This window comes from Martes martes, assembly GCF_963455335.1.
Source record: "Martes martes genome assembly, chromosome: 16".
In the NCBI taxonomy this organism is placed as follows: domain Eukaryota; kingdom Metazoa; phylum Chordata; class Mammalia; order Carnivora; family Mustelidae; genus Martes; species Martes martes.
Genome location: NC_137904.1, coordinates 7,589,672 through 7,614,094, shown reverse-complemented (window position 1 = coordinate 7,614,094; position 24,423 = coordinate 7,589,672). Strand labels below are relative to the sequence as shown.

The 24,423-nt window shown below is 57.9% G+C and overlaps 1 protein-coding gene across 1 annotated transcript; it reads right to left on the bottom strand.

The window, feature by feature from the left end:
- Positions 1-12,715: 12,715 nt before the first annotated feature.
- On the bottom strand, positions 12,716-24,416 carry NATD1 (N-acetyltransferase domain containing 1). The gene is made up of 3 exons (XM_080827391.1): positions 24,263-24,416; positions 17,583-17,701; positions 12,716-15,781 (listed from the first exon to the last, which is right to left on the bottom strand). The coding sequence occupies exons 1-3, from the start codon at positions 24,366-24,368 to the stop codon at positions 15,665-15,667; spliced, it is 342 nt and encodes a 113-aa protein (XP_080683517.1). The 5' UTR covers positions 24,369-24,416; the 3' UTR covers positions 12,716-15,664.
- Positions 24,417-24,423: the final 7 nt, after the last annotated feature.

Sequence of the window (24,423 nt, the reverse complement as noted above, 5' to 3'; positions counted from 1 at the left end):
AATGTCTCGCGCCAAGGCGGCCTCGGGATAGTGGGCGGACTGAAGGGAAATGTAGTCCGGGCCAACAGCCCCGGACTGCACAGAAGGCGGAAATCAAGACCCTTGGGACTACAATGTCCACAATACACCGCGCGCGCCGGAAGCCCCGCCTCTTTGAGGTTGCCTGGGAAGTGTAGTCCTCAAACCAGGCGGAGTGGAAGAAAGCACCCTGAGAAGAGTCCTATTCAGGGCACTTTTTAAGAATTTAAATTCCCAGAGTTCACAGATTAGGAGTCACAGGCGCCCGCCCGCTTGTACGGCCTCGGGCTTCAGAAGCAAAGAGCTGAAGGAGAGTGGAAAGAAAGTGCCTACAACTCCCAGACCACCGCGCGGGAGGCGTCCGGCCGCTGCCCGCTGCAGTCGCCCAGGGGCGCCGCGCTTTCTGCGGGGCCTGCCCTCCGCTTCCCTGTCCTACCCGCGCTCGCCGCCCTCGTGCCCGCCCGGCTGCTGGACACGCCGGCACCTTCGTCTCGCCCTCCGCGAAGGCGGCCCGATGTGCCCTTCACAGCGGCCTCTGCCCCCTAAGGTCACCGAGGGGCCGGAGGCGCCACGGGCCTTTCTCAGAGGCCCTCGCTACTCCCGCTCCATTCCCCCCAATTCCCTGGACTCCGAGGATGCTTTGGGGACCAGACAGACGCGGTCCCTTCTGTCACGAAAGTTCCCGCTTACACACTGTTGGAATCGAGAGTCTCAACGCAAAGAAGAGAAAGAACTACAACTACAGCATGTGATCATTGCTATGAAAGAAACAGTCCTGTGTAGAGAAAAGCCCATTTTAGATGGGGCCCCTGAGTCCCTTTAGTCTCCACCGCACAGCACTCCTGTCTTGGTGCGGGGACGTGAACATAATCTCCTAATTCGATGTCTTCGAGAGTATATGGTGGGCAAATCACCCCGCCTGAGCCGGCCTCAGGACCTGGCATTTCCCTGCCTGGACCCTGCCCGAAAGAGTCCCGAAAGAGTCAGGAAACGGGACCCAGTGATTCCTAGTTGCTGCTCCCACGGACCTTTGGGCTATTTGGAGGAGGAGCGTTTCGCAGTGTTGGAGCTTGTAGTCCCTCTCCTGCTTTCCGCAGACAACGTTACAACACGTTAGTTGGTTCCATAAATATTTGAGCAACTCTTGTATGGCAAAATCGGCTCCAGATTCCCAGATAGGAAAAAGCACAGCGCCTGCTGTCAGCATCCAAGCCTGGCAGAACTCAGCACGCCCGGGCACAGGGCTGTCAGGTGCTGACGGCATTCTTAGCATCGAGGAGAGGATTCATCTGTATCTCCTTCCAGCTCACGGTGCACAATAGATTTAAATTCTTGAACTCCTCTCACAGTTCCTCATTACCTATATGATGAAATTCAAGCTCCTTAGCACAATCTAGAGGCCCCTCCGTGGTTTGGAGGTTGCCCAGCTTGCCAGATTCAACTGCTTCTCCTTCCTGCCTGGAAACTGCCAGGCTAGCGAATCCAGAGCAAATCCATGCTTTCCCTAAAATATCCTTCTCTCCCAGCCAACTAGCCTTTAGACTTTGGGCCTGACTGGTACCTCAGAAGTGCCCGCTCAGGTCACACAACCCTGCCTCGTGGTGCCAGTGTGTAAGCAACATGTCGGTAGAGACCTTGGGACAAGTACCATGCTGCTTCGTCATTACCTACAGACAGGCCTGTTTTCTCTGGACCAGTGTGGGGATGCAGAGGGTCTCTCGGGATTTTAGAACAGCTGCATGTGAAGCCTGGCGCCGCACTCTGCTTCTAGGGCTGCTTCTCCAACTACTTGCTTAGTTTCCTTATTTGTCAAGTGGGGGTGATATTAGTGCCTTGCCTCATGGGACTGCTCTGAGCATTACATATGGTACACGTATGGAACTTGTACATACATGTTACACTGGTACCAGTAACAATGGGTGGTGATGTCCCGCCAAGCCCTGTTCTAAACGTGTTAAGTGATTTAACTATTGATCTTTACAACAACCCCGCGAAAGTGATGCTCCTATTATCAATGTTCTCATTGTGTAAATGAGGAAACTGAGTTGCAGAGGACCTGAGTGACTTTCCGAGGTCACCCTGTCGGTCAGGAATGGTGCCAGGAATTGAACGCGAGCTGTCTGGTTGCGGAGATTACGCTGTGCTGTGGTGACCCTCAGAAGGAGCTCTGGAAATGTCATTGTCTTCGTCAACGAGGACAGGTCCCATGCCCATGTTCACTGCACAGAGGAGATGTAAGTTGCAGGCCATTCACTTCCACTCTGCAGACTTGAGCTGAGACACAGCCCCCTCACCCGCCAGGGTTGCCTCTTGATCACTCTTAGTGCTCACACGCCTTCTGGAAGCTTCACAGTTCATAGGCAGGTTAGTTCCCTCGGCACGTAGTAACTGAGCACCCGCTGAGGGCACAGGCCGAATGGTGGAAATCAGAATTCCTGTGGCCTCCCAGGCAGTGGGACCCCCTGAAAGACTCCTGAGCGGCTAGCAGCCAGCCAGCCAGCCAGCAGAACAGGCCGGCCTAGCTGGGGCTCACAAGTAATCGAGCACCCTTTCCATTCATTCATTCTTAGAGCAAATAAGTATGGCGTGCCCTCTGTGTCCCACTCTTGGGCCCCAGAGACACAGCATTTAGTAAGACAAACACTGTGCCTGGCCTCATGGGCTTTTCAGTCCTAGTGAGATAACAACCAAGTAAATGCTTGCAGAGGTTTTCTAAAACGAAATGAAGCAGGATGGTGTAGTAGAGTGACTTGGAGACTATGGGGGGGCTAGAGGAGATGTCTTTCCAGAGGGAGCGTTTGCATGGACCCCGAGTGGAGAGTGTGCACAGGCAGAGCTGGAGGCAGAATGTTCTGCACAGAGAGAATCCCTGTGAAGGCTCTGGAGTGTGTGTGAGCTCGAGTGTTCCAGAAATGGGACTGGGGTGACTAGCGCATGGTGAGGGAGGAGAGATGGTGAGTTTGCCTTTGGTTAAGTCACTTCCTCGCTCTGAGTTTCAATTCTCTCATCTGTGAAAGGGGGTAAGTTTCTCTGCGTGTTAGTCAGTGTCAGTTAGGGGGGGAAAGCCCCAGTAGGTATTTCAAGCAGAAGGAGTTCACTACAGAGCATTGTTGACAGAGGTGTTGGGAGGACAGGAGAAGCAAGGGGACAATAAGGACACCCACTCGATTCCCACTTGCTGGAGCAGGAGCTGAGCACCACACCCCTGGGGGTGTCTGCTGTCACCACTGCTGTCACCACTGCAGCCTGCGGTACCACAGTACCCTGGCCTGGGATGGCTCCTCCCTCCTTCCTGTCTCCAGGACACCTGCCATGCCTCCCATAGGCCCTGTCACCTGCCGAGGTGTCTGGGAAGTGTGCTTTGCAGGCTTCCAGTCCTGGCTGCAGGGAAGAGTCTAAAAAGGCACGTGTGGGATGGATCGAGCAGACAGCACTGACACACGGCTACAGCGCGCGACTCCTGCGAGGAGGAACGACGATTGTGCATCCAGCAAATTCGGCCAGCTCAGACACCTCCCCGCACATCGTAGGCATCTGGGAGGCAAACAAAGACATTTTTGCGTGTTTTCATAGGAAGGTTTGGACTTACGACTAAAAGCATCAAAAGCGAGCACCTTAAAAATAGAACTTTGATTCTGAATGGATAATATATTCACGTGACATCACGTTCAAATTACAAAACAATATGCAGGGATGGTGAGTTTCTCCCAACCTGGTCTTCCCGTTACTTCGTCCTTAACACCTTCTAGAACAATCGTTTGTGCCTTTCTGCTGTGTTTTTTGCGGCTGACCCCGACATAGGCAAATGTCTCCATCTGCTAACAGCTGTGTCCTTTCACCCCCACGGTGCATGCTGGACACGGGCTGTGTGGCTTGTCGGTGTCACCTTCAGCGTATCCTGGGGGTCATTCTGGGCACGCTCGGGATTCCACAGGACGCCGCATGCCATTGTTAGCTCTGCCCTGCTTTTCTTAGGCAGCCTCCCAGAAGTCTTTTACTGTTTCGAAGAGGGCTGCAATCCGTGTGCTTGCACGACTTCCTGGTGTTGCACACCTTCCTGTGGGATAATTTCCCGAAGACAGCTTGCGGGGTCAGAGGGCGTGGGCACTTGCCGCGTTGACAACTGTCACCCAAGCGTCCTCCACTCCCACCACCACCAGGAGCTGTTTCCCCACAGCTTCACCAGCACAGTCTTCTCGACATCCCCACTGAGGCCCCACACATCGAGAGTGAGAGATAAGTCCTCTCTGCTGTGCCGCGTCTAGACTCCTGACCCACGGACTCCATGAGCAGCCAGAAATGGGCCTTGTTTTCCGCGACCGTGTTTGGCGGTGGCTTGTTCCACAGGCGTAGACGCCTGAAACAAGCCCTTCCTGAAATCCTGTATTGGCAAATGCTTTCTAGTCGGTGGGACAAGGCTGGCCTCCCAGTGCTCCGTGGCGCCCAAGCCCAGTCATGAGACCAGCCGCAAGCAGCCAGGTGTCCTTCCAGGATGTTCCTGGGGAGCCTCAATCCTCCCTCCTGGCAGCACCCCACCTCGGACATGGCAAAGGCCCGTGTCCCACAAACCACGTTCCCGGGGAACCCCAAGCTCATGCCTGTGTGAAGATAAAGCAATTGGCCCAGTTTCACAGCGTGAGTATGGGAAGGGCACAGATTGCCCTGACTATCTCCGTGTACTCCTTGCTAGAGACTGGCGGCTGTGGGCATGACAGCGAGGCTGCTCAGCGGTCGTGGAGCTTCGGAGGAGGTGTGTGACTCGGTCATGTGCCACCAAACCCTGCTCTGTGCCAGGGTGTGGGAAAGCCCGGTGACAGAGGAGCACATGGATGAGGCCGCTGCCGTCCGTTAGCCCGCCTGGCCAGCTCCTAAGTCAGGGCTGGGCCACACAGAGCCAGGGGCCTGGAGGGTGACACGGGAGTTCCGGTTTTAATACGAGGAGCTCCTGCCCAAACTGGGTCAGGACAGTCTGATGATAAAAGTGCCTTTTTATAGTTCGTGTTCGAGCAGGTGCCTCCCTCGGGAGCGTCAAGTAGGTGAGACATCTACTCAGAGGCCAATCTCACGAACAGGGGCTGGGGGACCTCGGGGCCAGTGGGGTGCGCTTCTGCCGTCACACACAAAGTGCTACAGACTGGGGGGCTGACACCACACACATTTTTATTTTCATGCCTCTGGGACCTAGAAGTTGGAGATGAAGAAACCAGGGCTGGTTTCTCCTGAGGCCTCTCTCCTTGACTTGGAGCAGCCACATTCTCGGGGTGTCCTCACATATCTCCCCATACACACACACACACACACACACACACACACACAGGGTCTCCTTATGTGTCCAGATTTCCTCTTCTTGTGAACTCACCAGCAGGCTGGATCAGGGCCCTCCCATCTGACCTCATTTCACCTGACTCACATTATTTTTTTTAAGGTTTTATTTATTTATCTGTCAAAGCGAGCAGAAGCAGGGAGAGTGGCAGGCGGGGCGGGGAAGCAGGCTCCCCGCCGAGCAGGGAGCCCAATGTGGGGCTCGAGAGCAGGACCTCTCTCTGCATCCAGGCCGGCAAACACAGGCCCACAATGTGCACACGGACGGGGCAGCTCCCCCGACTTCCTGGTTTCCTCACATTCAAGGTCCCAGGGACTCTCTGTGAAATGTCCAGGCCCATGAGCTGAGCAGTCTGATTTGGAGTCCTGACTGGGGCACCAAGCTAGCTAGGGGACTCCAGTGTTCATTCATTCAACAAATATCCCTGTGTTTCTGGCACTGGGCCACAGCCACAGACGAGCAATGAACATGACGGGTGTAGTCCTGCTTTTTGGGCTTCTGTTTCAGGGACAACAGTGGATCAGTCAGTAAGGAAACAAGTAAGAAAAGTCCAAGGAGTGATAGAGGATCAGAATAAGATGGGTGCGTGAGGTAAAGAGCGCCTGGGGAGGCAACATTAGACGGGAAGGTCAGGAAAGGCAGCATCAACTTTTCCTCTTGCCTGGACTATGGCTGTGATACCTGGAGGTACAGGAGCCATTTTGTGACCATGAAGCAACAGCAGGAGGGGGAAAGCCAACATACTAAAGTGATGGAGAGGAGGATGAAAAGAGCCTGGGCCTTTGGTGACATCATAGCAGCGCAGCACCAGCTCTGGGCCTTCATCCTCCAGACTTCATAATACGTAGAATAAAGGAAATGCCGCTGTGAGTTGGATTTTCCTAGCAGCTGAACACGTGTCTAATTAAAACAGATCTAAACGACAAGGAAGGTGAAATTATGGTAGTATTTGGAGGAAGACAACTTCAAGTAGAGGGGGCAGAAGTGCAAAGGCCCTGAGGCAGGAACAAGCTCGAAGGACTGGGAGAACAGAAACAAGGTCAGTGCTGGTGAAGTGTGATGAAGCTGAGGCACACAGGTGCTGCTTCAGGTCCCTTGGATTATACCCTCAGTTCAGTGGGAGGGCACTGGACATAGTCTGACCGAGGTTTTAGGCAGATTTTTCTGGCTACTGTGTGGAGAGCAGCCCACAGGGTATAAGAGATTGGTTGGGAGACCAGAAGGTCAGATGGGGGAGGGATGTGGGGCCCTGGCCTGGGCTGACTGTAGTGGAGATGGTATCTGGGGGCCATGTTCACACACACACACACACACACACGCACGCACGCACATGCACACCCCTCAATTCACAGGGACATCTTCTACCCAGAGAGACTCCGGGTTGTGTCCTGACCCCTGCCACTTGTCAGCTGTGGACTCGGACACCTCAAACCTAACCCATTTCTCTATCATACTCCCCTGTTGTGGTCCAGGACACTGGGGATCTGCCCTGACTTCCTAAGCTGTCTTCCTCCCCCAAACTTCACCTTGCAATCCTCTCTCCACACTCTAGCAGCCATAATTCCTTTAAAACAAATATGAACTTGGCACTTCCCTGTTTACAATCCTTCAATGAGTCCCCAGAAGCCTCAGCAACAATCAAGATGCCTGACCAATCCTATGTGTTTGTTAAGTTATTGTTGGCCTGACAAATAGACTGAACAATGCTTCAGAGATCAGACGCAATGCTGGGCTCTCCCTCTCCAGGAGGCCACCACTTCCAGAAGGGGACAGAGACATGGGAGGAGGGGAGGCACCACTTTCGGAAAGCCTCTGTTCACTTCTGCTGCCAATTAATGACCAGGGAGGCCGGGAGATGCCATCTGTCTGTCCAGGAAGGGCAGGACATGGAGTTTTGGTGACTTACCGAGTCCCTGCGACAATCTGTCCTCGGGCCACCCAATCGTAGTGCTCCCCTTTCTTCACTGGCACCCTCTGCCGGAGGGACCGCCCACCCCACACCCCATTTTGGTTTGAGGCCTCCTGTTTCTTAGAGAGGGAGAATGTTCTCCACCAGCCTGTGATCTAGTAGTAAAATCCAAGTTACTGCCCATTCCGAAACAGGATGAGATGGTGGGATGGGGACAGGATCACCGCAGGTGCGGCTCTCATCTGACACAGGGAGGGCAGGAGACAGCCCGCCTCATGGCAGACCAGGCCAGCGACAATGGGATCCTGAGGGGCAGGTGTCACGGGGTCCCCCTCCCTGGCTTGGGACTGACTCTGTTCTCTGGAAGGACCATCCCCATCCTGTTTTCTCTGTGGCCGCCTCCGAGGAGGGGTCTGCACGCTCTCTGCTGCCTGCCCACATGGGCGTGGCCTCAGGGGCCAAGCCCTGGGCCCCTTCTTCTTTGGCAGTACGGTTCCCTCCAAAACCGAGGGAGGTCTCCTTTCGGGAAGTTCCGGAGGACTGCGCCTGTCACTCTGTCCTAATGGAGCTTTCAAGAAGCTCCATTTCATTGCTTTCTAATCACTGTGTCTGTCTCTGCCTCAGTTTACCGAAGCTGAACCTCTGGAGCAGCTCAGACCCTGAGCTGGTGGGCCCAGGGGACACTGCCCCTGATCTCGCAAGTGGCCGAAGCTTTGTCTACAGAAGTGGGGAAGCTGTGATGGGCCACTGCTGTCTCGGGCGCGGTCAGATCGAGTCCCTGCCGTGTAGCAGTGGCCTTGTCCAATCCCACGGGCCTCCGGTCTTTCACCCACCTGCCTTCTGTGGGCAGACGGTCGTCTCGCACGCACCTGTTCCTCAGCCTCATTGCAGACTGAAGGAACCGCTGGCACACACTATGGGCTTCGTTTGCCTCAGTGCCCCCGAAAGCCCCAGGCCGGGTAGTGGCGGGCTCTGGTCTCCAGGGCCTGGCCGGGGTGGGGGTACCGAACATTCGGCCCCTGTGCAACGTGAGTCTCCACCTTTCCGCTCTGCAGAGTCTGTGTCCGTGGCCCTGCACCTGACTGCTAAGCTGGCTCTCGCCGTGTCCTGTTTTCAGTAACCGAAGCACCCGGCTCCAGGTAGAATTAGCACCCTGTCTGGTGTAACCCATGCCCAGAGGCTGGATGCTGAAAACACTGCAGAGATGTATTTCTCCGTCATGGAGCAAGCCTAAAGGGGAGTTCGTTCTTGGCAGGGGGCTTGTGCCCAGGCAGCAGCCCGGGGACCTGCGTTCTTTCCCAGGAGATTGACCAGCAGCATGGCCTTGCCGTCCCCAGCAGCAGCGGTGGAACGGGAAAGACGGAGCCTGGGAGGAATCCCCCGCACTTCCACACACAGTCTGTTGGCTGGAACTCAGACCTGGGGCACGTCAGCTACGGGGAAGCTGGCAGGAGCAGCTGCGTATCCCCACGTTGTGAGCAAACTCTACCACGCCTCCAGGCTGTCCTTCACCCGGCTCCACACTCCTCTCCAGGCTCATTTCCTGCTCCCTCGCTTCCAGACACAGGCAACCTCAAAAGATGCTGTCAGCTACCTCACTGCCGGGCCTTTGCTCGTGCCGTTGAGTCTACCCAGAGCTTTCATTCCCTTTATTGCTCCATCCGTTCATCTATCTGTCCGTTGGTCCGTCCATCCATCCAAGACACACTGCTGAGCATGAGATCTGTATTAGGCACCGCTCTGGTCTGGGGATATCAAAATGAGCAAAAGGGAACATAAACAAACTATGTCCCCATGGGGCTTGTATCCTAGGAGTGCGACACAGACAACAAATAATAAACAAGCTAAAATAAACCAGTTATATATAAGGTAAGAAGAAAGCAATGATTGAAAAAACTGGAGCAGAGTAAGGGAATCAGGAGGGCTGGGTCTCAACTTAAAGGCAGGGCAGGCTCTGGGCAAGGAGGCCTCCCTGAGAAGGTGACAGCTGGGCACAGACCTGTAGGAGGCCAGGTAAAGAGACACAAGGATGGCTGGGAGAGCATTCTGTGCAGCTGGAGCTGCATGTGCAAAGGCCCTGACTTTGCGGGTCTGAGGAACAGCAGGGAGGCCTGTGTGGCCACAGCATGGTGGGAGATGAGGTCGGAGACTGTGGGGGCCACCTCCTATGGGGCCTGTAAGCTGACCCTTTCACAATGCCCACCTTGTCTTTGGCTTTCCACTTAGATATTCCTTCCGCAAGAGAGCCTTCCAGGGCCCTCTGCACTGGGGTAGGTGCTTTGCCTGTGAACGCCAGTAGCCCTGTCACAGTCTTCTTCCTGGGTGCGTGCTTTCCACTCCTGCCCTGCCCTGCCGGGTCCCCTGAAGATGGACTCCCTCTGCCTTGCTCACCCTCACATCCTCACTGGATGCATACTGGCTGCTCCACATGGGAATGGGACTGGCTTTCTGAACGCAGGGTCTCCACTTGTAAAAGGAGGAAGGCTCTCCCTCCACAGGCAAATTCAGCTTTGGAGCTAGGAATGAAGGGATGTGATTCTCTGACCTAGTTCAGCCCTTTAGTTGGCCTTTTTGTCTTAACAGATAAAACACCCATAAATTCTTTTTTCCCTGACTCTCCTTATTCTAGATTCCAGAATGACCATGCAGAGGCGTATTCCTGTCCGGTCTCAGCATCTTTCCTCATCTGACCTGTGACTTCATCATGAAGTGCCTTTAGAAAGAAGCCTCTTTTTTTTTTTTTAAGATTTTATTTATTTATTTGACAGAGAGACAGAGACCACAAGTAGGCAGACAGGCAGGCAGAGAGAGAGGGGGAAGCAGGCTCCTTGCTGAGCAGAGAGCCCGAGGTGGGGCTCGATCCCAGGACCCTGAGACCATGACCTGAGCCGAAGGCAGAGGCTCTAACCCACTGAGCCACCCAGGCGCCCCAGAAAGAAGCCTCTTGAAGGGCCCTCCCCTGACCTCATGCATTCCACCCTCTCCCAAATTCAGAGGATTGCTGGATCTCACCCACAGATCTCCCACCCCAAACCCTGATCCACAGCCTGCAAGGGCCTCGTCACCTACGACAAGCTTGTGGCACAGCAGCCCATGACGCACCTGCACCGTGATGACTGAGCGCCTCCAAACGTCAGGGGCCATTCTGACAGCCATCTGGAGGCAGCCCGGCACTGGGAGCTGTCATTCTCCATCACGCCGGCTTCCGCCATTGGCGTAGAGGGATTGGCATGGTATCAGATGCCCTGCCCCTCGCTGGCAAGAATATTCCATCCTGGCTACTCGTCCGAGGGCATCCACGTCCCTTCCTCCCCTGGATTGCACCTGCACCCACACCTCCCAGAGCCCTCGGCAGCGGGCAGCCTGTTCACTTCTGCCCAAGGGAGCACTGGCACGAGCCTAGAGGTTGGTGAAGGCGAGTTTCTTGATCTGGGGTGTTTTTGGCAGCAGTGGCGGCAGGCACGGGTAGGTACCCACTGCGAGATTTGGTTCAGGTAGCAGAGTCCTGGCAGTGGGCCAGTGATCATGGCCTTCAGGGACACCTCGTGCCCCAGCTCATGGCCCTGCAGCCCCCCACAGGTACTCACATCTGGATCATCTTCTCACACTTGCTCCTCTCATCCTTCCAACAGTGTGGTGGCCAGTCCCCCGCACTAAATCCCCTTGGTTTGCCGCACCTGAGGCGCTCTCTGTTCTCCTGACTCTACACAGACTCCTGTCGTTCTTGGTCAGAGCCTCAGCCTCCGGGGAACGGTCCCTTGAACACGGGAACCCAGGCTGGCTTGTGTGACCGGATTGGGCTGGGGCACAGCCATGAACTCACTGCCCCTGGGGAGAAGGGGACCCCAGAAGGTAAAAACTGCTATTTGATATCTCCGCTAGTTTCGGGGAGGGGTGGAGATGCCTCCTGAAGGCAGGGCCTGGAGACCCGCCGGCTGCTGTCCCCAGTCACTGTGACGGGTATGACTGAGACAAATGCTCCGGTGTGGGCTTGATGCTGGGGCTGCAGCGGGGTCAGCAGAGACAAAGCTGTAGATTCAGCTCCAGGCGCGGGTACAAGACTGCAGAGCGTCCTCGGCAGCCGGGAACAGTCCGGCAGCTGCGGGATGAGACAAGGGACCATGGAGCCTGGAGCTCGATCTGCTGGGGGTGGGGCGGGACAATGAGCCTCCACACCCTCGCCAGACTCCAATGGGGAGCTTAGGCCACCGGTTTGGAAGGAGCAGGACCCTGACAATAGTTGGGGGGACATTTGTATGGACTTAAGCAAATCCGAGAAGCCAGCCCCAAGGAAGGAACGATGTGAGCGAATGAGTGGTTGCACACTCCCTCCTAAGCCCCACCACGTCCCAGGTGCACATGCGCAGTCATCCTCTAGTGCCCAGCGGGCCCCCCTGCTCAGCTGTGTATCTTGTAGCTCAGGACAGAACCCACCTAACCTTCCAAATGAGCAGAGAAGTTGCCGGAAGAGTTATGTGTGTATTTTTCTCAGAGACCATCTGTCACGTAGGGTAGATAGTACCACCTAGAACCCTCCAGCCCAGGATCATCTTATAGAGAGGGCAGGGCCTGGGTGTGGATCCTGGTGCTCTTGCTGTCCAGCTCTGGGGGCTGTAGCCTAGTGACTCCCTCATTGTGGGCCTCAGTTTCCTCATCTGTAAAATAGGCCTAAGAACTGGGATCTCATGGTACGGCCGTGACAATCAAGCTAGACAAGATTCTGAAGGGCCTTCTTCTTCTTCAGGACAGCCCTGTAATCCCGAGTGGGAACTAGGAAACCTCCCAGTCAGGGATCCCTCCCTCCCTGGGCCATAGGGTGGGGGCAGGGAGCAGGACAGACACGACGTGGCCACGTGGCCCTTGAGCGCAGCACCTGTCTTCCCCCACGGGAGCCTGCCTCCCTCCCCGGAACTAGAAACCCCAGGGGAAGGCTCTTCAGTGGGGAGAGGGACATATCTAAGAGCAGTAGCTGAGGAGACGTGACAGGACATCACAGTCTCTTCCCGGCAAACCCGGTCCGGCTGCTCCGCTGGTCCCGTGCTGAGCGCATGGCCGTGGCCTCAGGAGGCGGGAGCTGTGACGTGGGAAAGGGTGGCAAAGTCCCCAGATCCTGACACCACTGAGTTCTTGCTGGGAGACCTCAGCTAGGCCCCGGGTGACTGTCAGAGCCTCGCCTTCCCCACCAGAAAGTGGGGGCTTTGCTGCCCATTAAATAAGAGGCTGAACACCAGGGACCGGGACAGAAGAACGGAGCGCGCCTGCCAAGCCTGCCTTCTCCCCTCCTTCTCACACCCATGGCTCCTTAACCTGAACTTCTTTCCTCGTCAGTAAAAAGGGGGGGGCCAATGATCCGACTGCAGTGGGGAAGGAGCAGGACGGTGTGGGGAGAACAGTTCCCCCCACCGCCCCGCCCAGGCCCAAGAGCCCGCTGCACAGCTTCTAGAAGCAGTCGTGGAGCCCGCGCACTAGGTCACATCTTTTATTGAAATGTATGCCATGCAATCTGTTCAAGAGTTTGAAAAATAACAGAGGGAGCAGGTGTGGAGACCGGCCTCGGCCCAGACACCACCTGGAACAGGTCCTGAGTAGGAAAGGCACATGACTTACCACCTGGCTTGACTGGGCAAGAGAAAGCAAGCCCCCAAGCAAGACATGGCAGGAGAGCGCAGGGCCCGTGGGGCAATCTGCTTGCAGGGGGGCCGGGTGGCATCCCCACGCGTCCCCCTGCCCCTGCGGGTGGAAGTGGCCTACGTGACCTGCCTGCCGAGGAAGGGCTCCTGGAGCACCCGGATGGGTTCGGGCAAGGTGGGAGCGCCACGGAGTAGCACCGGGGTGGGGGGAGGGGGAGGTGGGACAGGCTGGTGGAGGTGGGCTGGGGGCCCTAGGGTCTGTGTCTGCTGCAGACCAGGGTCCCCGCCTTGGAGAGCAGGCTCTGCTGAACACTAGGGCCAGGCAGGCCACTGCGGTGGGGGCGGCGGGACTTAAGGCAGCCAGAGGTGAGGAGGCTCCAGGTGGCTCTTGCAGGAACTGGGGACAAGCTGTTCCCGGACCCAGGGCTGAGCCAGGTCCCCCAAGACCCTGCATGTCTCCTGGTTCAAGTACTGTTTTGTGTGCATGCTGGCCAGGTGTGGTATGTCACCTGTGGTTAAGAACACAGGTGTCGGCTGGGACCCATGGAGGACTGGGACAGGGCTGCTTTCTTGATGCCAGCTGGCTGTCTGCTCTGGTTGGCCCTGCTTGCCCTGGGAGCCTCCCTGGGGTCCCGTGTGCTACTGCTGTGGGGCACCCTCCTGTGGCCTGACCAGGAGCGCCCTGGGGCCAAGTGCCCTCCTGGAGCTGGTTTGTCACCCTATAGGCCACGGAAGGAAAAAGCACCGGTTTTCTCGGCTACTGGGCAGTTTTCATGACTGAGTCTATGTTTGGCCTTGGGAAGGCTTGTGTGGATGGGGAGAGAGAGAGGAAGGGGCCCCATAAGCCCTCTGCCCCAGGAGTCAGGGGGAGAAGGCCCTGGGCCACTCTTGGGCCTCCAACCCACTCTTTCCTTGAGCTGTGCCAGGGATGGGACACCCCCAGCCTTTTGGAGGGGACTCAGCAACTGAGTCCCAGAGTTCTTCCTGGCCGCTGGCTACCAGCACAGCAGAGGCCCAGGGGCGTTTGTGGCTTCTCACTGTAGCCCTGTGCAAACAGAACTGAGGAGCATGGTGGGCAAGGCGAGGCGTGCCTTCAGCCCTCGGGGATGGGAATTCTTAGAGGCCAGAGTGGGGCTGGGAGCGAGCACACAGGAGGCCGTGAGGGTGCTGAGGATACTGCCTCTCCAGGGCTCAGGGACCCCTCGCGGGCGGGCTGCAGGCACAGCCTGATCCAGCTGTTCCTGCCACTGGGTGGGAAGGGCTCTGTGCAAATGTCTGCCCGGGGCCGCCGAGCTGCAGCGGAGGTCACAGGGAGCTCGGTGCCACGAGTGGGAGCGAAGAGGTGAACGCAAAGTCAGAAAGGGAGAGGTCACTGTGGCAACCAGTCCCCCCCAGCACACACACCTCCCCAAGCCCGCCCCCAGCCAGAGGCCTGGAGGGGACACGGTACCCCTGGGGATGTGCTGTGAACCAATGTCTCAGCCCCTAAGGGACTCTGACTCCAGGGTCACCCTCCAGCCTCACAGAGAGGCAGGCATGGACTGGAAGGAGGGCACGGGAGGTCAGGACCCTGAGCCCTCACCAGCTCACAAAGCCTGCGGAAGGAGGGACGCTGGTGTGTGCACCTCCCAGGCCATGGCCAGGAGAGCTGTCTGGGAGGGACCCTGGGATCCCAGCCAGGCAACAGGACATGTCAGGCCAGAAGCTAGCCACGAGAGAGAAAGGTGCTCTGATGTCCGATGTCTACAAAGGAAATCCCACCACATCACTGTTTCTTCCCCTTGGCGGTGAGGACGGTTTTGTGAGGACAGTGTGCCTCCCTCCCACCTGAGCTCCAAAGGGTGCTGAGGGACCTCTGTGCGAAAGCCCACCCACGGGGACCAAGAGGCCGGTAAAAGGGTGGGGGGGCCCAGGGCTTGGTGGTCCAGTCGTGCCTGGGGCTGGCTCCAGGCAGATGGGGCAAACAGGGATGGTGGCCACAGGGCATGGGGACCTCGACTTCCTGCACAGCTGACAGACGAGGGGGCAAGGAATTAAGGGAACAGGTACCGAGGAGAAAACACCCAGTGCTCCCTCCACCAGCCCCTCCACTGATGCATAGACCTGCACAGTGTCCGTGCATGTGCATGTGTGCGCGCACATGTGCTCATGTGTGCACGGTCGAGCCGTGGGGGTGCACAGTCCACACATTCCAGGCTTTGCCCCTGAAGGAGGGTTGCCCCTCACCTGGGCCCACCCCCCAGTGCCGGGGTACAGGAGCTGGGGGAAGGGAAGGGGCTGGTGGCAGCCCCTGGGAAGTTGGCACGCGAGGTTTCTTATTGCTCCTCTCCACTCAGGCAATCCCCTCCTCGCCTGCACAAAGGACACAGCCCTAGGTGGTGGCAGAGGGGGCCCCAAATCAGCCCCCCTGCCGATCAAAGAGCAGGGAACAGCAGGCGGGACCCAGACCGGCCACAAGGACAGCTCTGGCCACCCTCCGGTCCTGGCTGCTGGCCCCCGCTGGCCTGCCCGCGAAAGGTGGGGGTGGCCTCGTGAGGAGCCAGCCAGTGTCTGCGGAGTGGGGTCCTCCGGGACCTCGGCTGCCCGGCTTCCCCTTCACCGCAGTAGCTGGACCACTGCCCGTTGTCGGCCGGCAGCCTCTCGGGGCCACCGAGGAGCGTCCTTACAAAAATAACTCTGAGTCCATCCCCGGTGGGGAGCAGGTTTCCTGAGAGCACACAGAGGGCCGGGTGAAGGCCGCGAGGAGAGGTCCAGCATGGAGGGTCCTGCCCCGCGGGGCCGGGGCTATGGCTGGAGGCGCTCCAGGTACTGCGGCAGGGGGTTCTCCTTGACGTACTTCTGGATGTACCAGCACGTGAGATGCGCCTTCAGGTCCTCTTCCACTACAAAGTCCAGAGCAGCCTGGCGGCCGGGGCAGAGAGAGCAGCAGTCAGTGCGTGCAGCCCGCAGCCTGGCCCCCACACTCTCCCTGGTGCTCCCCTCCAAGGGCGGGAGCTGGCGCCCGCGGGCCGAGGGACGTGCTGCTGCCACCCTCCTTTTGCAGTGGGGGAAACCAAGGCACAAAGCTGGGATACACTGCCCGTGGCCACACGACACCAAAGAGGACCAGGGGCCTGGGGAGGGCAGTCTGCACACAGGCAGCCCAGTGAACCCAGCAGCAGTGCGGGCTCTGTGCGTCTTGAAAGGCATCAAGCAGGCACTAAACCAAAGAAGCTCCGGCCCTGCGCCACATCTGGTCTACCCTGCACCCCACCAGCGAGGCCGGGCAGCCAGCGCTCCCACCCCGTCTAATCTCAGGGCCTCTGTGCTCACAAGGCCTACAACTCTGTTGCCCTCACTCTCCCGTGGCCATTCCTTCGATGCCTTGTCCTGGAACCTTACCCTCTGGCTGGGTCGGGGGTGCTTCCAGGCCTCCCCGCACCTAGCAGAGGTCACACTTGGGTATGACAGGGCTCGCACAGCCGCTCAGGGGCGGGGGGCAGTGACGAGGATGCCACCACATGGCCTTCATCATGCCTGTGGCTGTTCTCACCATGGACAGCGAGGGCAAGCTCGGGGTACCCCCTGCCCCGGTGCCTTGCAGGATGTCCTGCACACAGCTGGTGTTTAATAAGTGCTTGCTGAAACAAAGTGGAGGACGGCCTGGGTGGGGTTGGCTGGTCTGATGAGAGGGGAGCAGCATTTACTGAGCACCTACCGGGGACCCTGGGCTTACATGCTGGCCAGTTTGAACCTCCAGCTCCACACACCCGAGCAGGCCTTGTTGCGTCTCACCGTCCCCACCCCATCTCAGGGCTCACAACCTGAGACCCTCGAAAGACAAGATTCCAGGCTATTCTCCCATTTCACAGAAGAAGAAACGGAAGGCCCCAGGAGGCAGCAGAGGCCACACGGTGAATGCCTTCATGCCCTCGGCAGGCAGGACTCAGGGGAGACATGAATAGGGGTGTCTGGTAGATCCCACAGCTGGCCAAGGCTCCCCAGAGTCAGGGCGGGGTGCACCCAGCTTCACGGCCCGCCTCCCCTCTCTCCAGGTCACTAACTTTCAGAGTTTCCTGAGTTACAATCCCCAGAGAGCAGCGCAGAGGCTGGGCCCTGTTTGAAGAGGACAGCTGTGTCTGCCAAAACCCGTCAGCCTGGGGGCGCAGCTACAGGAGGGCAGAGGGGAGAGGGGAGAGGTGGGGGTGGAGGTGGGTAGAGCAGGCAGAGGGAAGAACAGGGGCCTGGAGCAGCCCTCACAGCCATGCACAGAAGGCCATTCTCTGTCACCTTCCCTGCATTAAGCCCACACCCGCTCTCCAGCCAGCCTGGGTTTTGGGGATGGAGGGCTCAGGGGTGAGAAACGGGGCACAAGCCACCGTACTCAAACATTCCTTTATGCGGTCGTTCTATCGGGGTTTACTGAGCACCTATTACTCATGTGCCAAGCCTTGGCCAGTGAGCTCCTGACATCCAGCAGGTGTCTGCGGCCCCGGAGGCTTAGCCCTACCAAACAGTGTGGGCCTGGGCCCACACTGGCTGCCCCTTGCCGCGGAGGAGCAGGGGCGGGGAGGGCAGAGTGTGCCGCCAGCAGCTGCCCATTTGCAGCTGTAACGTGGCTGGGCAGGCACCGTCGGCACTCTAGCCATGACACAGACACGGGTCAGCCTCCAGGGCCATGGTTTCGCTGCATGCAGGGGGCAGCCCCCTCCCCCCAGCCTACCTTAGCCAGGTGCTTGGCGATGCCACGCCCACGGTAGGCATCGGGGACCTCGGTGTGCTGCAGGTCCACGATCCGCTTGCCCACATACTCGTAGAGCAGGACGGCCCGGTCATGACATCCTGTGGAGGGACCGTGGCGAACAGGTGAGGCCCAGCACATGCTCAGGGCTTAAGGCAGGCAAATAGAGGGACAGGTGTTTGGGGCCAGGATGCCAGTGTTGGACCTAGATTGACTTCGCTGTGCCTCAGTTTCCTCATCCGTGAAGTGGGGGATATAATAATGCATCCCCCATCCTGTTTAGAACACTGAGGTCATCTCTGCACAATGTTAAGATTAGTGCCTAGAGCACATTGGCCTTTGCTGTTGTAATTACCATCAGCACACATCATCCCCCCATCCACTGTCCTATCTGTCCATCTGTCCCTTCACCCCTGTATCCAGCCATTCCTTTCAACAGATGTTTACGGAGCCCCAGGCACTGCTTCTGATACTGGGACTCAGAGGCAAACAAGCCAGACAAAGAGCCTTGCCCTCATGGAACTGACTAGAAGGGGAGATAGAGGACAAACAAGAAAAGCAGGTTAATGTGCAGCACGACAGGGCCGACAGGGCCGTGGGGCAGGGGCGGAGGGAGTGCTGGCTAGAAACAGGAAGGAGCAGAGGGAGTCAGCCATGGGATGTCTGGGGGAACCATGTTTTGTCAGGGGGAACAGCCAGTGCAAAGGCCCTGAGGCAGGAGTGGGTCAGATGTGTTTGAGGGACAGGGAGGAGGCTGGGTTGGCTGGAGCAGTGTGGGCAAAGGGGAAGGCGGGGGTGAGGAGGGCAGGGAGGTGACAGGAGCAGGTGCTGTAGAGATGGTAAGTCATTGTGAGCAGGGGGCCAGAGGAGGGCCCTGGGCAGGGGAGGGACAGAAGGTGACTCAGGATTTCATGGGATCCCTCTGGCTGCCCTAAGGGCAGGCCCAGGGCAGGCCCAGGAAGACCAATGAGACGGCTGATACACTAGCCCAGGTGAGTGATGACGGGAACCCAGTCTCAGGCAGAGGCACTGGGGCTCAGGCAAGCATCATACTCGGATGGCGCTGTGATGGTGTAGCCGGCAGGATCTGCCGGGGACCTGGACGTGGCAAGTGAGAAAGAGCTCAGGACAACTCCCTGGCTTACCGCTGCAGGCCACTCTAAGTGTATGAAGGAAAAAGTAAAGTGGGTTGGGGGTGACACAGGGCCATTTAGCCAGAGGCGGTCCAGGGAGATCCCTCCAAGAAAACCTCGGAGTTGGGGGGTGCCTGAGGGAGGGGCAGGGCTGAGGACCCGGTCAGTGGAGAGGCCCTGAGGTTAGAAAACACAATTCACTGGCTCTAAAAGAAAAGATGGCAATGCCAAGTGTCTTTAATTTTTAAAAGCAAATAGTCTTTCACGTGTTTTGACTTTAAAGCTTCCCAGAGTTTGCTCCTCAGTGCTGCCTGGGCTCCCAGCCTACGGTGAGCGTGGAAGGCTGACAGGCCAAGAGAGATCAATGACCAGACCAGGGTCTTACAGCAAATCGGACACGGCAACAGGCTCCCATCCCATGTGGGAGGCTTTCTGTCTCTCCCCCAAAGCTCCAGGAGCAGGCTACAATTCATCTTCCCATTTCCAGATGGGAAACTGAGCTCCAGAGATCCAAGGGCGACCACGAGTCCCAGGTGAAGCCGGTACCCAGGCCTCCTGACCCTCAGCCTGGTTCTTTCCGCCCCACTTCAACAAGCCTCCTCTCCCCTGCCTCCAGGCCTTTGCCTCCACGCTTCCTTCTGCCTGGAACGCCCTTTCCCCTTCTTGGCCCCAGTCCCGCCTCCTCCCCACACCTCTGGATCCCCAGTGTCTCCTCCTGATGTCCCCACTGTGGCTCTGCGTTGGCCTCTGCTGCTGCTACCTGCCCAGCTGTGTCGCATGGGACTTGCCTCCTGCATCTGTACCAGGGCACGAATTCAGCTCACCCAGCACAGGACAGCAGAGATCAGGACGCTATTTTGGGTCTGAGCTGGTCACCAGTCCTGGAAGGAGCTGCTGCCTGACTGGCGTGGCCATTTAAGGACCCCCAAACCCAGGGAGGGCCTACTGGGTGGCAGGCAGGGTTCAGAGTGCTGTGCCTGCAGTCCGTGAAGAAAACGGCCTCCCCTTTCTTAATGGAGGAAGCCGGATAAACAATACCCTCCTGATAACAGAACCTTGAAGGTGTTAAGCTGGAGTAGAGCAGAGAAGGCAAATCCCATCTTAAATGGAGTCTACAGGGAGGCCTCTTTTGAGCAAAGACCTGGAGGAGGTGAATGAGCCGATCTAAAAGGAGATGTGGGGGATGACCTGTCCAGGTGCCAAGGACAGCATGTGCAAAGGCCCTGAGGTGGAATGTTCGAGGATCAGTGAATGGGTGGGGCTGAACCCAAATGAGGGCGGGAGAGCAGTAGGAAGCCACGCTGGGATCCTGGCTTTCCCGGGGCTGGCCTTCGGGGAGATGACAGGCAGCTCACACCTGTGGGGCCCTGCCACGCTGTCCTGTGCTCAGCTCTCTCCACATGCTATTTCCTCACCACAATCTTACAAAGTGGGTAAGATTCTTACAGCCCTGTTTACAGATGGGGAAACTGAGGCCCTAAGAGGCAGTCATACAGCCTGGCAGCATGTGGGGCTGAGCTCACTTAGAGTTATCTGGCTGAAAGAAATACAAAAAGGCATCTGGGGCCACCAGGATGGACGTGGGCTCTGTGTGAGGGGAAAAGTTCTCTAGTGAACCTTGCCGGTGGCCAGGTCATAGCACTCTTCATGGGGAGGGACCAGACCCTTAGCGGACTATCTTGGCCCACCTGGCCTAAGGCCGCACACCCATTTCGGCCTTAGAAGGGTAGCAAAGGTCACCTTGCCCCAATCACCCACACCTGACATGGCCCAATCCACCCCCCATCCAAGTGCCAGGAGCCCGAGCCAGCATGGCTGGGAGGCACCGAGGGCAGAGCCTGGGGGGTTACCCAGGCAAGTCCATACCCACATGGAGCGAGGCCCCTCGCCACACCATGCATCCTCTCCCACCCTCCCTGCTCAGGAACACTGCTCTAGGCGGGCATCATGCGGCACTGTGTGGTGGCGACATGGGGTCATATAGGGGCCTCGTATCCAGGACTGGGTTCTGAAAGCCACGAGACTGGTGTTTTGCAGTCCTTCTGCCTTTGGGGATGCCGAAGAAGGTCAGAAGTACCTACTAACTCTCTGGGGCCTCAGTCCTCCCATCTGCGACATGGGGGCAGGGAGGATGAGGAAAGCACCAGGACCCTAAGACCCCCAGATGACCCTCTTCCCTGCAGCATGTGGGACAATCAGCCCTGGCTGGGAAGGGAGAGGAAAGGCCAAGGAAGGGCCCTCCCAGGGATGGGGGCTCAATTCTGGCTTAGATGCCTCCTGACTGTGTGCCCTGCTTTCCCCACCTATGACATGGGAAGGCACAAGCTAGTGTTTTAGAATGTTGGTATAGGCAACAGGCCTGGGCTCCAGCATCATCTCACACTCCACATCAGTAAAAGCCATCCACACTTCCTTCTCCATCTATCCAGGACCGGGACATTTCTCCCCAGCCCTGCTCACGACGTCTGGACTAGTGCAGTAGTTACCTCCCTGCTCTGTCTTGCCCCACACAGTCTGCTCCCCTGGGAGCAGTCAGAAGGACCCTGGGACATCCCATCCAGCCTCTGCTCAGGACCTTCCCAGGCACCCACCTCACTGGGAGTCAAAGCCAAGTCCTCACTGCGGCTTTTGTGGCCCCCATACCACTGGCCCCCCATGAGCTCTTAACCTTAACAGCTGCGATCGTTCGATCCTCTCTTCTCCATTACTCCACTCTCTGTTGCTCTGAATACACACCAGGCAATGGAGGGCCTGTGGTCCCACTGCTTCTTCCTCGTGGCATGCGCTTCCCGCTGGAGCTCTCCCCTCCCTTGCCTCTTTTAGGTCTTTACTTAACTGGCACCTTCCCAGAGTGACCCTCCCCGACACCTAATTCTAAATAGCAGCACTTTCCCGGCATGCCTTTCTACTGCCCTGCTTTATTCTCACCAAGCCCTGGCTTTCTAGGACACTTTGCACTTTATTTAGTGTCTGTCACCCCTCTGGACTGTCAGGCCGAGTATTCAGCACCAAGGGCAATGCTTGGCACGTAGTAGGTGCTTAGTAAGGACGGGTGGCATGAACCCCAGTTCTTCCACCTCCAAGGTACAAGACCCTGAGCAACTGGGTCACTTTCCTGTGTCTTGGTACCCTCATCTGTAGAACAGGAAGAGCAGTTTCCCCTCACCCCACCCCACCCACACGCCCACAGCCCGCCTGGAACACAAGGACTTCAATGCAGCTGCTCCAACCCTGCCCTTGCCCACAACCAGAACTTGCTGGAAGCTTATCAGCACAGCCCTTGCCAGGGGGATGCCCCGGGGCCCGCCCTGGGAGTCTTGGGGTTGCTCTGGCTCTTAGCCGGAGCATTTACCTCTCTCCATGGGTACAATGAGCCTGTCTTTAGGGCCTGTCCTGCGGTTCGGGAGACACTATGACACACTATTCCCCTCTCCAGCTGAGGCAGGATGGGGCCCAGACACCGATGAGCTTCCCCGACTCCCCAAATACACATCCAGACCCCACCTTCCAGGGTGGAGAGAAGTTGGTGGCCTCCCACTCCTCCCTGGGCTTGGGTGGGGGATCCCCAGTCCATTTTATAGGTAGCCATTTGGGGAAGGGAAGGAGACAAGTTTAGAAACATGGCGAGACAAGTTCAGCCTTGGCCACAGCCAATTCTAGAGGGGGACTGTCCTTTGGCTATACTGATTTGCCAAAAAAAAAAAAAAAAAAAGGAAAACCCCAAACATTCCCATTTTCTTCTGTCTCTGTGAATGTATGGAGGATCCTGCCTCTTGAGCCATGAAGGGAACCAGAGGCCTCTCTGGAGCCTCAGAAAGTAAGACGGGAAAAACCACAAGGACCCTCCACACAACAATGGCCAGCCCTGAGTGTCAAGGTCAGTAGGGCCACGGTGAGCACCACGGTGGTGGAAGGACTTGCGTTCACATGGAAGAACGCTGTGTAGGATCTGTTGGGCCCAGGTTTGAGCTCTGGCACTTTGTGATACAGGGCAAGTCACTCCTTCCCTCTGGTTCAAACCTCAGTTTGCTCATCTTTAATGGGGGGTGAAAATGCCCTCATCACAGGGATGTTTTAACAGGGAGGTGGTGGGGCCTGAGAAACATCTGTGCCCCAACCCCAACCCCTCCTGACTATGTCCAAGGGCAGGCTGGACAAGCCCAGTTGCAGGGGTCAGACCAGGTGGCATCCTGCCCCACCTCTGCCCTAACTCACTGCCTGACCTCCCACAAGCCTTTCCCTTTCCTGAGGCTCTGCCTTCCCTTCTCAGAAATGGGCACAATGGCCTCTAAGAGGCCCGGCCAGCTTGGACGCTGCCACTGGGGGCCCAGCTGGGAGGGAAGACAAAGTTATTAATGTGGAGAGGGATGCACAGGGAGTTCTTGATCCTGGATTTTTTTTTTTTTTTTTAAAGATTTTATTTATTTATTTGACAGAGATCACAAGCAGGCAGAGAGGCGGGCAGACAGAGAGAGAGGAGGAAGCAGGCTCCCCGCTGAGCAGAGAGCCCGATGCGGGGCTCGATCCCAGGACCCTGAGATCATGACCTGAGCCGAAGGCAGAGGCTTAACCCACTGAGCCACCCAGGCGCCCCCTTGATCCTGGATTTTATAATTCTGTTTTTTTATCCCCCGGACCTCTTAGGGGGAGAGGGTATGTGTTACTAAGTGCTGGAAACTTTCTTTACAGGAAATGAAGACTTGACTCTACTTTCTGGTTTTAAAAACAACCACTGGTCCATGCTGAGTAGCACTTGCTGTGCTCCGCCGGCACTCTTCTAAGCCTTCTCTACTCTCACTTCGTCCCTACAACCGGGACAGGTGTGCACTACTCTCCCATGGCCGAGATGGAGAAACTGGGGCACAAAGAGATGAGGCAACTTGTCCAACGGGGCTGATGGGGACACCTTCCCCTCCACAGTGCCCACCCACTGAGGCAGACACCCCTCCCTCCCTCTGCCCCGGGTCTGCCCGGAAGATTCCCCAACCAGCTCCCCGCAGAAAAGCCAAAGTTCCCAGAGACAGCAAGAAGCCATTTAGCACCCGGGGAAAGGGAAGAGGTCACCGTTGACCTACTCTCCAGGATCTCCAAGAACAGCCCTCAGGGGGTGTACAACACCGGAAAACTGCCCAGCTTGAGCAGGTGCGGGTCCCCTGTGGCTTGAAGCCGGGAGCTGGAGGCAGAGGACCCGAGCTGGCCCCACTTCTACCTCCGCCTTCCCCGGGAGTCCCCTGCCCGCCTGCCCGGGGTGCTCCGCGTGGGCGCGCCTCTCCCGGGCAGCCCGCTCCTCCCAGCCCCGCCAGTCGGCCGCGCCCCCTCCTAGCCCGAGAACGCAGCCCGGGGCCTGCTCCCGGAGCACGGGGCAGAGCGGCAGCGGAACCACGGCCGCCCGAGGCCACCCCGTGGCGCGCGCTCGCGACGCCCCTCCCGGGCTGCAGACCGGGGGCGCGCGCCCCAGCTAGGGGGCGGCCTCGGCGGGCCCCGCTCGCTCGGAGACAAAAGGCGGGGGCGGGCCGGGCGCCGCGTTACCGTTGAGCCGGACTGTGAACTGGCGGCGCCTGCGGTCGTGCTCCACGCGGATGGGGCAGCCCTGCTCCAGCGAGCCCAGCGGCACGGCGGCCGCCGAGTGCGCCATCTGCGCGCCGGGCAGCGCCGGGCAGCGGCCGCTGGGACCCGCGGCCCGCGCCGGC